This window comes from Myotis myotis, unplaced genomic scaffold (genome assembly GCF_014108235.1).
Source record: "Myotis myotis isolate mMyoMyo1 unplaced genomic scaffold, mMyoMyo1.p scaffold_m19_p_14, whole genome shotgun sequence".
NCBI classification, from domain to species: domain Eukaryota; kingdom Metazoa; phylum Chordata; class Mammalia; order Chiroptera; family Vespertilionidae; genus Myotis; species Myotis myotis.
In genome coordinates, this window is record NW_023416318.1 from 24,138,770 (window position 1) to 24,153,564 (window position 14,795).

At 41.3% G+C, this 14,795-nt stretch overlaps 1 protein-coding gene across 3 annotated transcripts in view; it reads left to right on the forward strand.

The window, feature by feature from the left end:
• The first annotated feature begins 3,417 nt into the window (after window positions 1–3,417).
• EFEMP1 (EGF containing fibulin extracellular matrix protein 1) overlaps window positions 3,418–14,795 on the forward strand; it is a 67,380-nt gene continuing 56,002 nt past the window's right edge. Inside the window, exons 1-4 of one of the 3 annotated variants that reach the window (XM_036334505.1) lie at window positions 3,418–3,565; window positions 4,797–4,884; window positions 9,881–9,929; window positions 10,101–10,511. In XM_036334505.1, coding sequence (XP_036190398.1) covers window positions 4,804–4,884; window positions 9,881–9,929; window positions 10,101–10,511 — 541 coding nt within the window. In that variant the 5' untranslated portion in view covers window positions 3,418–3,565; window positions 4,797–4,803. Of the gene's footprint in view, window positions 3,636–4,796; window positions 4,885–9,880; window positions 9,930–10,100; window positions 10,512–14,795 lie in introns of those variants that run through there. The other 2 variants (XM_036334506.1, XM_036334507.1) reach the window with 2 other exon arrangements.

Genomic DNA, 14,795 nt, shown 5'->3' on the forward strand with positions numbered 1-14,795 from the left:
TGAATTTGGCAATGTAGCAGGATACAAGATTAAAACCCAGAAATCTATGGCTTTTTTATACACCAATAATGAACTCAAAGAAAGAGAAACAAACAAACAAAAAATCCCATTTACCATTGCACCAAAAAAATTAAGATACCTAGGAATAAACTTAACCAAGGAAGTAAAAGACTTATACTTGGAAAACTATAGGACATTGAAAAAAGAAATAGAGGAAGACATGAACAAATGGAAGAACATACCATGTTCATGGATTGGTAGAATCAACATCATTAAAATGTCCATACTGTCCAAAGCAACTTATAGATTCAATGCAATCCCCATTAAAATACCAACATTATATTTCACAGACCTAGAACAAATTCTCCAAAAATTCATCTCGAATAAAAAAAGACCCCGAATAACCACAGCAATCCTGAGAAAGAAGTACAAAGTTGGAGGGATCACAATACCAGGTATCAAGCTATATTACAAAGCCACTGTTCTCAAAACTGCCTGGTACTGGCATAAGAACAGAGGAACAGACCAGAGAACCCAGAACTAGACCCAAGCCACTATGCTCAATTAATATTTGACAAAGGAGGCAAGAGCATACAATGGAGTCAAGATAGTCTCTTCAATAAATGGTGCTGGGGAAATTGGTCAGATACATGTAAAAAAATGAAACTAGATCACCAACTTGCACCATATACAAAAATAAACTCAAAACTGTTAAAGGACTTAAATGTAAGACGGGAAAATCATAAAAATCTTAGAAGACTTCATAGGCAGCAAAATATCAGACATATGTCATAGCAATATCCTTACTGATACAGCTCCTAGGCCCTAGGGCAGTGACGGTGAACCTTTTGAGCTCAGCGTGTCAGCATTTTGAAAAACCCTAACCTAACTCTGATGCCGTGTCACATATAGAAATTTTTTGATATTTGCAACCATAGTAAAACAAAGATTTATATTTTTGATATTTATTTTATATATTTAAATGCCATTTAACAAAGAAAAATCAACCAAAAAAATGAGTTCGCGTGTCACCTCTAACACACGTGTCATAGGTTCGCCATCACTGCCCTAGGGCAATGGAAACTAAGGAGAAAATAAACAAATGGTATTACATCAAAATAAAAAGCTTCTGCATAGCAAAAGAAACCATCAACAAAACAAGAAAGCCCACTGCATGGGAGAACATATTTGCCAATGCTATCTCAGATAAGGGTTTAATCTCCAAAATTTACAGGGAACTCATAGTACTTAACAAAAGGAAGATAAATACTCCAATCAAAATGGGCAAAGGACCTAAATAAACACTTTTCGAAAGAGGACATGCAGAAGGCCGAGAGACATATGAAAACATGCTCAAAGTCACTAATCATCTGAAAGATGCAAATCAAAATAACAATGAGGTACCATCTCACACCTGTCAGAATGGCTATCATCAACAAACGACAAGTGCTAGAGAGGATGTGGAGAAAAAGGAACCCTCTTGCATTGCTGGTGGGAATGCAGACTGGCGCAGCCACTGTGGAAAACAGTATGGGGTTTCCTCAGAGAGTTAAAAATGGAACTCCCATTTGGCCCAATAATCCCACTTCTAAGAATATATCCCAAGAAACCAGAAACACCAATCAGAAAGGATGTATGCACCCCTATGTTCATAGCAGCACAATTTACAATAGCTAAGATTTGGAAACATCCTAAGTGCCCATCAACAGATGAGTGGATTCAAAAACAGTTGCACATCTACACAATGGAATACTACACTGCTATAAAAAAGAAGGAACTTTTACCATTTGCAACAGCATGGATGGAACTGAAAAGCATTATGCTAAGTGGAATAAGCCAGTCGAAGAAAGATAAATATCATATGATCTCACTCATAAGTGGGATCTAATGAACAACATAAACTGATGAACAAAAATAGATCCAGAGACAAGGTAACACTGGACAGACCGTCTGACCTCAGAGAGAAGGTGGGGGGAGGGGGGGTTGGAGGTCAACCAAAGGACTTGTATGCATGGATATTAGCATAACTAATGGACACAGACACCGGGGAGGTGGGGGCTTGTCCTAGGGGGTGGGAGTGGCTGGGAGGGAGGTCAATCAGGGAAAAGGGAGACATATGTAATACTTTAAACAATTTTTAGAAAAGGAAATAAAAGAAAATCTCTCTGGACAGATCTTTTTACTGTACAAAATCAAATATCTAATTTTTAAAAATTTTGGAGATCATTAATGACTAGGAAAACAAACATTCATATTTTGTTAGTAAAAATCTTCAGTACTATTAGCAAAATTGCATATAGTCAAGTATAAGGTTCAGGCATGAAGCTCCTCTGAGTTTGCCATGTATCGTGTGGCTTGCAACCAAATTGACGATGTCTGGGCAACCCACTGCATACTCCAAAGATAAGGAGAGAGGCTTCCACCTAATAGCCTGGGTCTACCATCTTTCCCACGGCAGGGAAGGAAAAGGAGCTGTTCCTCTCCCTCCCACCCTCTGCCTCCAGCTCTGGGTCAAAGTTCTTAATACCTCCAGTTTATACATTGTCTCATTCATGAAAATGTATTTGGCTGTTTGCTTTTTAGAGGACATGACTGCCTTGGAAGCAAACTATTAATCTGATTTTAGAGTGTAGACTTCAGAGATAACTGCAATCTGTGTGGTATGATTTGAAGAAGCCAGGAAAAAAAAAAAATGGTTTCCCCTCCAGATTCCTGAAATTCCACATTAGAATGAAAGGTGAGAGTGCAATGCCCAACTTGGAATGACCAGGACTGGGGACTCTCCCACAAATGAACCAGTGGAGAGAAGAAAGGCAGTAGGTGAGAAAAGGGGCCCATAAAAAAAGGTTTGAGAAAACAAAATCAAACTCCACCTTCACATTTTTGTTAGCGTGAGTTCTACTTGGCCTATTCCCAACACCTGGAACATAACAGGTCACAAATATTTGTTGAATGAATGAATTAACTCTTTCCTAGGTTTGAGGAAGCAGACCCTCCCCCACTCCCAAAAACAAACAAACAAAAAAAAGCATCTGAAAGAAACGACAAAAGAATCAGTTCTATGAATGGGATTAATTTACTCTCCTAGAATTCACTGGGGAATTGGGGGGGGGGGGGGGGAATTAAGCAATTTTCCAGGACCCTCAGAAGCTCTCCTCCAGAGAGTATCCCCCTCCACAGGCACCAGAAATTACCCCGAAGCTGGAGCATCACAAAGGCTGATGCAAACCCCATATGCCAATCGTGCCATCTTCGACCTGGGGTTCCGGCCCATGAGAACTGGGGAGGAGGGATAGGCGGGGTGCTGGAGAGAGCCCTGGGCCAGGGGGTGCGGACCCAGCCCCGCAGCGCGCTCTCCCGCTCGGCTTGCAGTGCTAGGCTCAGCCCAAGCGCCTCCCTCAGCTCTCTCCTCCGCCCTCCTTCGCCCTCCCCCTTTCCCTCCCTTTCTCCTCCTCCTCCTGCGGCTGCAGCCACTGCCAGAACTCGCCAGTTCAGACCCACGGGGCTGCCCTCCCCTGCACTCTCCCCTCGCTGCCCGGGTCCGGAGCGCTGCGCTGCCGCGCAGGTAGGAGCCCCCCCCCCGACGCGGGGGTCACACCATTGCGCCTAGTGCCCGCAGGGCTGCGCGCCGGCGAGTAAGTGGGGTAACCTGAGGGGTGCAGTGTACCCGAGAACTGACCCAGACTTTGCAGGATCTCTCAGGCAGAAAGGGAGGTGGAGGTGTGCGGTCTGGGAATGCGATTTGTCAGCATGTGCCAGTAGCAGGGTGACATCTGTTTGCATGGGCATGTGTGTGCGCGCCAACAGTCATCAGACAGGGCTTTGCCCCTAAACGAGATTTTGAGATTTTCAGGGGCTAATGTGCGAGATTTAAGACGCACCTGGATTCCACAGGCGCTGGTAAAAACTGGAGCGCTGAGCAGCTCCAGGGATTGCCGCCTGTTAGCCTACCGTTGAGAAAAGGGACCTCACTTCACTGGGGGCGCCAGGCCCGCCACCCCGAAACTCAGGCTTCGGTGTGGTCCCCCGGTTCAGGCCTTAGGCAGCCCCAGTCCTGAAGGTAGCGTGTCGGGGACCGAGAAACTAGCGAGGCACAAGGGGAGCAGACGCTCCTCCATACAACCTGGCGCTTTTAAACAAAGCCGCGCGCAGAGAACGGCGTGGAAATATCACTTTGAGAGTTGGTGCTGGGGGACGAGAGAAGGAGCTCTTGAGGGGCAGGTATTCTGGCACTGGGAAGAGATTGCCAGGTTTTGTTGTGGTGTTTTGTTTAGTTTTAAGTGTGAGGCCAAGGTAATTCATATTGGTTCGCAGGTATTTCTCCTGAGCTGTGCAAAGAACTTCACTAGCTGGAGGTGAACTTATAAGGAAAAGCCTTAACGTGCAAGGGGATAGGAGATTTGCTGTCCCACCTTCACTCTTGCTAATAAGTAATTAAATAAATAAATACCACCTCTTCTGAAATTAATTACCTCAATTCTTTTCCTTCTGCCTCATTCTGGAGCCTGTTGTGTAGGTGCAGTATGAAAGGTACGCTGTGTGTCCTTTGTATATGTTTAGCACAGCTGGATGGAGTGAAGTGAAATGTAACTCTGCAGCCCTGTTACAGACTTTGGTGCCTCCTTTGGCCACTGGAAGGTTGAGGAGGGGGTGGGGAGTTGAGAAAGTAGATTGAAGTTGGGTATCATGGAGCCTCTGCTTTTCCCCGCCCTCCTTCCTTGTTACCTCACAGCTAAAGTTTTGTTATTTGCCCCGAACTGATACTAAGCATCCCTTTGTCCTGTGTTTTCTTTGAGATTCACGATGTTGAAAGCCCTTTTCCTGACTATGCTGACTCTGGCGCTGGTCAAGTCACAGGACACTGAGGAAACCATCACATACACGGTAAGGGGTGATGGAATTTGAGATAAGTGCTGTTCAGCGGGATTCTGTGACACAAGGGAGACTTTATCCACTCTTGCCAGTGTATGTGGGCTGCACTCGAAGAGGGTAATAAACAATACCTTAGCATGGTGCACGTTTGATTCCTTGTAAATTGCAGGTGGTCCTTTCTAAAGTTCATTTAGATTACCAATTGAGATAGGGACTAAAATGTAATTAATGATCTGTGTAAGGCAAGAGAGAGAGAGAGAGTGAGTGAGAGAGAGAGAGAGAGAGAGAGAGAACCATTTTAAAATGAAAACCAAAGTAAGCTACATGTTTCCAACACATTCAATAAATTAATGGGTGTCAGGAATTGGAAAACCAGGATTCCTACATACATGCAGATGAAACCAAAACTGGCAGAGAAAGACTTTAGTCAAAATCAGTAAACATCAGAAAAGCACTTTGCCTCATTTATACATGTGACTTATGTTCTCAGGCAAGTGGCCTTTTTTGACTTTATAAAGGCTAATATTCATTTATAGTATAACTGATAACTCATATAAATGCCCTTGTGATAAACTATATGTGTTACCAGGATGTGGAATTTGCTCAAGTGGTTTTGAAATGCATTGTGTGAAATTTGATTTTGCATTTTCTAATTAGCATATCTGATATTTCCAGATAATATCTGATTAATTAGTTAAGTGCATGGGTATGCATAACTAATGTTTACTAAAATATTGAAAATATCATCTGACCTCTCCCACTGCCAGGAGTGGATGTGGTGAGGACAGAGGGTGGTACTTACCTCACTTCTGGTGAGTTTGCACCTCTGTTTTGTGTTCTTTACTCTTTAATCAGTGTTGTGAGGCAAATGACATTTGTCCTGAATCAGAATATGAAAAACACTTTTTTTTTTTTACTTGTTTCCAATTTAAAATTAAGTAATCCTACTTAGAAAAATGTGAAATTCGCCCTGACTGGTTTGGCTCAGTGGGTAGAGCGTCAGCCTGCGGACTCAAGGGTCCCAGGTTCAATACCGGTCAAGGGCATGTACCTTGGCTGCAGACACGCCCCCAGTGGGGAGTGTGCAGGAGGCAGCTGATAGAAGTTTTTCTCTCATCGATGTTTCTAACTCTCTATCCCTCTCCCTTCCTCTCTCTAAAAAATCAATAAAATATATATTTTTTTAAAAAATGTGAAATTTTTAAAAAATAAAATTCTTAAAAGTGAGCTAATCTCAATTACTGATAATAAACATTATATCACTTTTTTGGTACCATATTATCACTAGAATGATAGTATTCATCTGGCAAATGTTCCTTGTTGTTGTTCAAATCAACTATCAATCAAAATAGACTTTAATATAAATATTTTGTTAACCTAATGGTAAATGTAATTGCTTCCTCTGCTGAAGATAAATAAAGCAAGAGAAATGAATACATGTGTTGTTTATCTTCTACTGAAAATGTTTTGTTATGCAGGCTAAATTAAACCTTAGTTTAAGTTAGGGATCTAATGTTAAATTAGCTACCCACTTTCATATTCATCTAATAAAAGATTTTATAGCTTTTATAATTTCTTGTTTTATACTCCCTCCCCTTTGCTAATCACTAAATCTTATTCATCTTTATCAGAGAAAGTTCCCTGTGGATTAAATACAATTGTTTCAAGATTACACACTAAGGTTCACTATTATGACAACAGATTTCCCAGATATGTCATCCTTTTTGTGCTAAGATTAGATCTATTCTCTTTTTTGACTTGTGTATGCCTAATGATTAGTGGTTGAAGAATAAGATGTAACTATTTTTAAGTATCCCACAGTGGAGACATTATCTCGTTTCATTCTCACAGCAAAGTATAAGGTAAGTGGCATCATCTTCCCTCTGCTGGGAGTAGAACTGAAGGTCTGGGAGAGTATCTCACTTGCTTAAGGCTACAAAGCCAGCACGTGGTTAGCTCAATTTACTCTAGGCTTGTATAATAGTAGATCCGTATTAAAGGTACTGGAACTAAATACCTATAGCAAACTGAAGTTTTTCTATTAACATGCAGATTATTTAAGTGAACTGCCATTTTTCGTGGCTTGAAAGAGGTACTTTTCAGAAGGATGGGTGCATATCCATAAGATAGCATTCCCCCACCATATTAAAGATAGGGTGCATTCGGTTAGTTACTCACCAAGTGTCTGCTATGTGCATAAGCAGTTCTCATTACTATCAAAAGAATTTAAGTTTATTTGTTTACTAAGAAAATCAGACCTTAACCTCAGGGATTTTACCCTGGGAAGATACTGTTAAAAACCACAAAGTTCCTAAGCAAGTACAAATATTTTTATACAGGTTATACAAGTTGCTAAAGCAATAGAAAAGCAAGGAGGTAATTAATTTCAGTGGTGGAATATTGGAGGAGATAGAACTCTGTGCTGGTTTTTGAAGGAGGTAATGACTTTGGATTAATCCAAAAAGGCTGAAGAGGCACTTGAATCAGGAAGAAAAGAAATTGTCATAATCAAAGTCTAGAAGTGTAAACAACCGAGACAATTCCAAGAGGTGACAAGGTCAGATGGGCTAGAGCTGGGTAGTAGGGAGAAACTGGAGATGATAATAATGAGAGATGAGAGATCTGCAGGCCACTGTGATCTCTTAGATCAGTGGTTCTCAACCTTGCTAATGCTGCGACCCTTTAATACAGTTCCTCATGTTGTGGTGACCCCCAACCATAAAATTATTTTCGTTGCTACTTCATAACTGTAATTTTGCTACTGTTATGAATCATAATGTAAATATCTGATATGCAGGATGTATTTTCATTGTTACAAATTGAACATAATTAAAGCATAGTGATTAATCACAAAAACAATATGTAATTATATATGTGTCTTCCAGTGGTCTTAGGCGACCCCTGTGAAAGGGTCGTTCGACCCCCAAAGGGGTCGCAACCCACAAGTTGAGAACCTTATCTTAGATGGAGTAACAACATAACCAAGAGAACAAGAAAGATTGCCAGTGAGGCTGTTGTGCACCATGTAGTGATATGGAGACCTGTTAAGGAGCCTTGCCTGCTCATGAGGCCAGGAAGGCTTATACTAATTGGTAGATATAGAAATGGACACAAAGTCAACAGAACTTGAAGGAAAATAATTTGAAAAGTCAATACTGATGTCAAAATTGTAATCCTGACTCCCGAGAATGGTGGTAGTGCCTTTCTTGAACAATGTTTGGGAAACTTGGAAAAATTAGTTTGGGAGATAAAGTAAATTTAGTTGTTCCCCGCTGAGTTTCAGATATCAGTAAAATATCTGACCTCTCTGTCTCCATTCAGCTATTTACTTGCCAAGCATCTGTTGTGTGCATAAGGAACTCTCAGCTCTATTAAAATAATTTTTTTTTGTTTACTATACTTTTTCTCAGTATTTCCTGACGCATATTTCTTTTCTCAAGAAATAGCCTCTGCTAAGTGAAATAAGCCGGTCAGAGAAAGATAGATACCATATGATTTCACTTATATGTGGAATCTGATGAACAAAATAAACTAACAAACAAAATAGAAACAAATTCAGAGATACATAGAACAGACTGACAGCTGTTAGAGGGGAGGAGGTTGAGGAGAGGGGGGAAAAGGTGAAGGGATTAAGCAAAAAACACAAAGCAAAAAAACTCATAGACAGACAACAGTATGGTGACTACCTGAGGAAAACGGAGGTAGAGGGAGGTAATAGAGGGTAAAGGAGGAATAAACCATGTTAGAAGGAGACTTGACTTGAGGTGGTGAACACACAGTACAATATACAATGTATAGATGATTTGTTATAGAATTGTACACATAAAACTGATATAATTTTTAACTAATATCACTCCCAATAAATTCAATAAAAAGTAAAATAAAATAGAAGTGCACCTAGATTATCTATATCAGAATCATATGGGATGCTTGTTAGGAACTCACATTCCAGGCCTCCTACCAGAATCCGATCTTTTGGGTAGAACCAGCACCTTGGTGATTCTTAACCATAACACAATGTGAGATTCACTGACCTTCAGTAAGAATTCAGTTCCTGTCTGTCCCAAAGAAAGGTTTCCCAGATTTGGCCCTGTCTACCACTCTAACCTTATACCCACCCACCCAAGACTACTTGCAGCTCCATCCCCTCTTTAACAATTTTACTCTTCTAAGTCCCCATTCACTTGTGGCCTCCCTCACAGAGCCTTTCCTTCCATCCTATTTTGCCCACCATATCCCTGGGCAGAGTCCACAACTCCTACCTACATGTATACTTGTGTCATGGCACCTAACATCTTGTTCCAATTTGTCTACCTGTCTGTCTCCTCTTCTGGCCCATGAACTGCTTGAGGTCAGGGAAAAGGGCTTCATGATCTTTGCATTCCCAGGGACTAGAATGGTGTGAGAAGGTACTTGATAGATGGTTCAGTAAGTGAACCAGAGGACCCGTGGGAATTGAAACTAGGAGGCAGGCCAGGGTGTGAGAGGGAGGCTCTGAACCCAGCTGAATGGGAATGATAAGGAAAGCCAGGTGCTGGAATGCTTTGGAGAGAGAAAGAAGAGAAGAGTCAAGGGTTGAAAAAAAAGAACTCAGTTGGATTTTTTTTTTTTGGGGGGGGGGGGTTGGATAAAATTTACAATGTGGAAGAAGAAGCAAATAAAGCAAAAAAGACCAGAGCAGTCAGAGAGATTGGAAATTAGTATCAAGACAGGGAAGAATTCCAAGATGGTCATGGGTGATTATATCAAACACAACAGTAGAGTTGAGGCAGCTAATGATTGGGAAGGGAGGCCTCAAGCAGGACAATGCATAGATTTGTCTTTAAAAAAAAAAGAAAGAAAGAAAGAAAAGAAAAGCTAGAGAATGTTAAACTACCCATCTCATCATCTATCTAGGAAGTTAGTGCAAAGATTGTTGCCATAAGAATAACACTTTTAGAGTGACTTCCTAGGGACTGGATACACCAACTAACTGTCTCCTGGCCCCATCTTGATGTTTTCTTCACAGCAATGTACAGATGGATATGAGTGGGATCCTGTAAGACAGCAATGCAAAGGTGAGCCAACTTCAAAGACTTCCCATCTGAACATAGCTTTCTGTGTCACTCTTCATCTTATGCCACTCTTCCTGTACTGTTTGTATTATACCAAACAATAGATGAGCATATATGTACATGTTCAGTTTTCCCCCTACGAAGATTCCTGACTTATTTTTTTATTCACCACAGATATTGATGAATGTGACATTGTCCCAGATGCTTGCAAAGGTGGAATGAAATGCGTCAACCACTATGGAGGATACCTCTGCCTTCCTAAAACAGCCCAGATTATTGTCAATAATGAACAGCCTCAGCAAGAAACACCAGCAGCCGAAACTGTGGGTGCAGCTGCAAATGCAGTTGCAACCTCGGGTGCAGCTGGGGGTGTAGGAGCCAGTGGCATGGCATCCAGTGGAGTGGTGCCTGGGACTGGTTATGTCGCCAGTGCTGCTGCAGTTGCAGGTCCAGAAGTGCAGACTGGCCGAAATAACTTTGTTATCCGACGGAACCCAGCTGACCCTCAGCGCATTCCCTCCAACCCTTCTCACAGGATCCAGTGTGCAACAGGCTATGAGCAGAGTGAGCATAACATCTGCCAAGGTAAGCCTGACTTCTTTTACTAACAAATAGGTTCTTGCCCAAGTGCCCCACGTGGTGAAAATAACAACTCACACATTTTTGACAGCTTCTCACATGTGCCAGACATTGTGCTAAATGCTTTGCCTGCGATAATCCTAAAAGGTAGTTGCTTCCTGCATAGTCGTCATTTTACAAATGAGGATTCAGAGAGGTCACCAGTGGTTCTCAACTTTAGCTGCACATATTTAGAGTCACTTGGGAGCCTTTAAAACTCCTCTACGTTCAAGTCATACCCCAGCCCAATTCAATAACAATCTCAGGCATCAGCATTTTTTAAAGCTCCTCACGTGGTTCCAGCATGCAGTCAAGTTTGAAAACCCAGGGTCACACAGATGGTGAATGCAGAGCCAGCCTTAAGACCCGGCAGACAGGGCCAGAGTTACAGCTGTCAGAAGGAGCAGTCAGGTTATCCATGGGAATTTGACATTGTTCTGCCAAGCTACTCCATACTAGTAAATATCCCCCTTTGGGTTCTCAAGTTTTCTTTTCATTGAACTTACCACTGACATTTTTTCCATATTATGGAATAAAGAAATGGGGCTCCTGCTTCTCAGTACCATTTCCCCCACTCATACTCACATGTCTTTTAAAGCTCTCATTTGAACACATTTTGCATATGAAATGGCACCATCTATCTGGTTTTTTCTGTTTATTGTCACAAAGAGTACACATCACTGTGTATTCTAGAAATAGCTGTAGACTCATGCTAGCAAAGCAATAAGAATCGTGGGCTTTGAAGACACATAGGATAGTAACTAACTGGACTATGCTAAGGGATTGTTTCCCTCTTCCTACCTGACAAACCCTTTCAGATCTGCTTGATGTGGAGATTGTGTTACTGAGCTAGGCCACAGGAGTCCCAGACTCCTTTTTCATTGCAGGGCTAACTGAGTAGACCTCCTATTACACCATAAATGCCAGGGACACATTGGTCAATGGAAAGGGCCAGGAGTTCTTACCTTCTACCTACTCACGAGTGAGGAAGAGAGCACCTTCCTCCCTCAACACTGAGGAGTTCAATTGGGATCACCTAGCTGCTGCATTAAGTGAAAAAAGCATCTTTTGGTCTCCTGTGATGCTGTCCCTCATTCACCAGTGTTGAGTTTCATCTCTTATATAAGAAGTAGTAGATTTTAAATGGAAATCTATCATGTTCTGACTTTTATTATTTTACTAGGGGCCCAGTGCACAAATTTGTGCACCTTGAAAGGAACTGTGGGCCTTGAGGCTGCAGTGGGCACAGGGGCAGGTCTCGGCCCATCCTCTGCGCCCCTGCCCAGCCCCTCCCAGCCCCCAATCCCCTGTCTGCCGACAGCCCCATTCCCACCGCCTTCGCTCCCACATGCTGACAGTGCTGGCCCTGCTCGCACCTGCTGAGGGTGCAGAGCAATTGGGGCCAGCACCAGCAGTGGGTGCGAGCAGCGGTTCCAGCACTGGAAGCAGGTGCAAGTGGGGCTGTCACCGGCAGCAGGTGCGAGCAGTGGCTGCTGGCCCCTATTGCCCCTCAGGAGCAGGGGGAGGTGGAAAAGCCTTGAGGGGTGATCGGGGGTGTAGCTGCTGCTCGCACCTGCTGATTGCGCTGAGCAATCAGGGCCAGCGCCAGGCGCTGGCAGCGGGTGCAAGTGGGGCTGGCGCTGGCAGCAGGTGCGAGTGCCAGGCGGGACCGCAGCACGCAGTAACAAAGAATTTTCAGTAACCACCAGAGGCTTGCCCCAATGACAGTGACCAGCACCCTGCCTTGGTCTGGAGCCCTCGCTCACCTGCTCCACCATCCTACTGCAGCTGATGCCTGCCATGTTCCGCGCTCTGCCACCTGCTGCTGACGCCCGTCATGTTCCACACTCCCCCCTGGTGGTCAGCGCACATCATAGCAACCAGTTGTTCGGTTGTTCGATTGTTCCACCATTCGTTCTATTTGCATATTAGGGTTTTATATAGAGAGATATTTTGTGTTCAAGTTTTAAGTACCCCACAACAAGATCTGTGATGGTGTCACTTTCCAGAGAGCCCATCATATGAACATCTGTTTTGTGTTACTGTCATGAGTCAGAATTCCAATATTGATGATGAATGCCTCAGCATCTGCTTAGTATTCTGATATTTAGTTTAGGATTTTGTCAAGGAGATAACCTCATGAGGTTATGTGTGTGTGTGTGTGTGTGTGTGTGTGTGTGTGTGTTAGTGAATATTGATTTAAAAAATACCTGCATCTATTTAAGATACCAATTTTACTTGTTATTGAAATATATAATTATATTAGAAGGTTTGGTGATATTTTTCCTAAAACTGAAATGTTTTTCTGAAATGTTTTAAGTATGACTTTTATATGCTGATTTATTTTTTATACTTCAGATGTATATTTCACTGAAGGGTTATTTCCTAAAGTAGTTTATAGTCCATCATTGACAATTGTGGTTGAATTCAAAAATGATACCTATAACCAAATGAATAAGTTCTAGAATAAAATATATTCAGAACTTACAACATTCATTGGTTACAGTAGAAACTGTATAGTAATATGTGAATAATAAAAATGAGATCTTTTCTTTAAAAAAATCGAGCCTGATCCAACCAGTGTGGCTCAGTGGTTGAGCATCAACCCATGAACCAGGAGGTCACGGTTCGATTCTGTGTCAGGGCACATGCCCAGGTTGCAGGCTCAATCCTGTGGGGCACGCAGGAGGCAGCCATTCAATGATTCTCTCTCATCATTGATGTTTCTATCTCTCTTTCCCTCTCCCTTCCTCTCTGAAATTAATGAAAACATATTTTTTAAAAAAGATTTAGGCTATCTTACAAAGAAGTTACTTTTCACATATTAAAACAGTTATAATTCTTACTTCTTTGGGAAATTTGTATAGTGATAAGCTAAAATTAGTAAATGCCTTTCTTATGGTAGATGCTATATACTTATTGATTGTACACAGGGTATTTCCTAAACTATTCTGCATAATTCAACCAATTTCTACAACTTGGGATTGAGGGGGTGGGGAAGATCTGTATAATTAGAAGCAGGGTTAAAAGGTTTTTGGCTGACTTACGACTTAAGTTGGATTTTCCAACCTCACAGATTTTAAAAAGTGCCCACAAATGTGGATTTACTTAATTGTTGATAAAAGGGGGTTATTTCATATGATAACAACAGGATAATCTGTCTAGGGAATCTGACTAACAAGTCGAGTCACACTTATGCTCGTTTATTATTGAGCTAATCAAACATGCAGTCCAGCTTCTTCTAATTGCCTACAGATGTACGACATTCTCATTTCAGGCCAGCAACACAAAATAATGTTTTATAACCGATGTGAAATAGTGGGGATCTCTGCTTAAAACAATAATGTGGACCTCTATTACTGACATCATTGTGGAGTTTGAGGAGCCTTCTGTTTTAATAAAGATCTCCACTCCCTTATAAATGATGCATACTTATGTCCAGTAATCCAAATGCATTTACCATGGTCACTATATTAGAATAAATGAATGCCTCCAGATGAGTCATATTTGTATTAAAATTATTTCTTTTTTCCACATATTTTTTTCAACAGGTACAATTTATCATTACATAACTTAAAGCTGAGGACATCTTTATGTAATGGCTGAAATCTGTACTGTTTCAGCGTTAAAGTCAATTGTGCCTTTGAATGCACTATTACCAATCATAGGTGACACCTAATAATTTAAATAGCACCAGATATTTTTAAATACATTCTATTTTATAAATATATATTTAACCAGCTGTCTATGTTTTAATATTTCGTGAAAACACGTTCCTTTTATTCCTTTTCTTAAAATTTCCCAGAGTTTTTAAATTTTGTGCAAAAACAAGGGGTTTAAAATGCAACATAACATCCAAATATCAATTCACATGAACAGGTTTTTTTCATGTAATTTTTGTCAATTAATGATAATGCTGGGGCAACTATTCCAATTTCAAATGACAGGTGGAAGCTCTATAATTACATGAAGATCATGTCATTGTTACATACCTGGAATCTTGGATAAGTAAAGTTTTATAAATTAATAATTTCTCCATGTGCTATCATCTGCCTCAAAAACAACAGATATTCATCTCCTCCAAAAGAGAGTTGGACCTTTGATGACTCACTTTATTTTTGTACATCTTAAGTGCATAGTCTCTATGTAATCTTCCTCAAAGGAGATGAAGTTAGAAATCACTAGTTCAAGTTAAGGATTTTTAATCACATACAACTTTCTAAGAGTCCCATTCTTGTAGGGGAAAAAAAA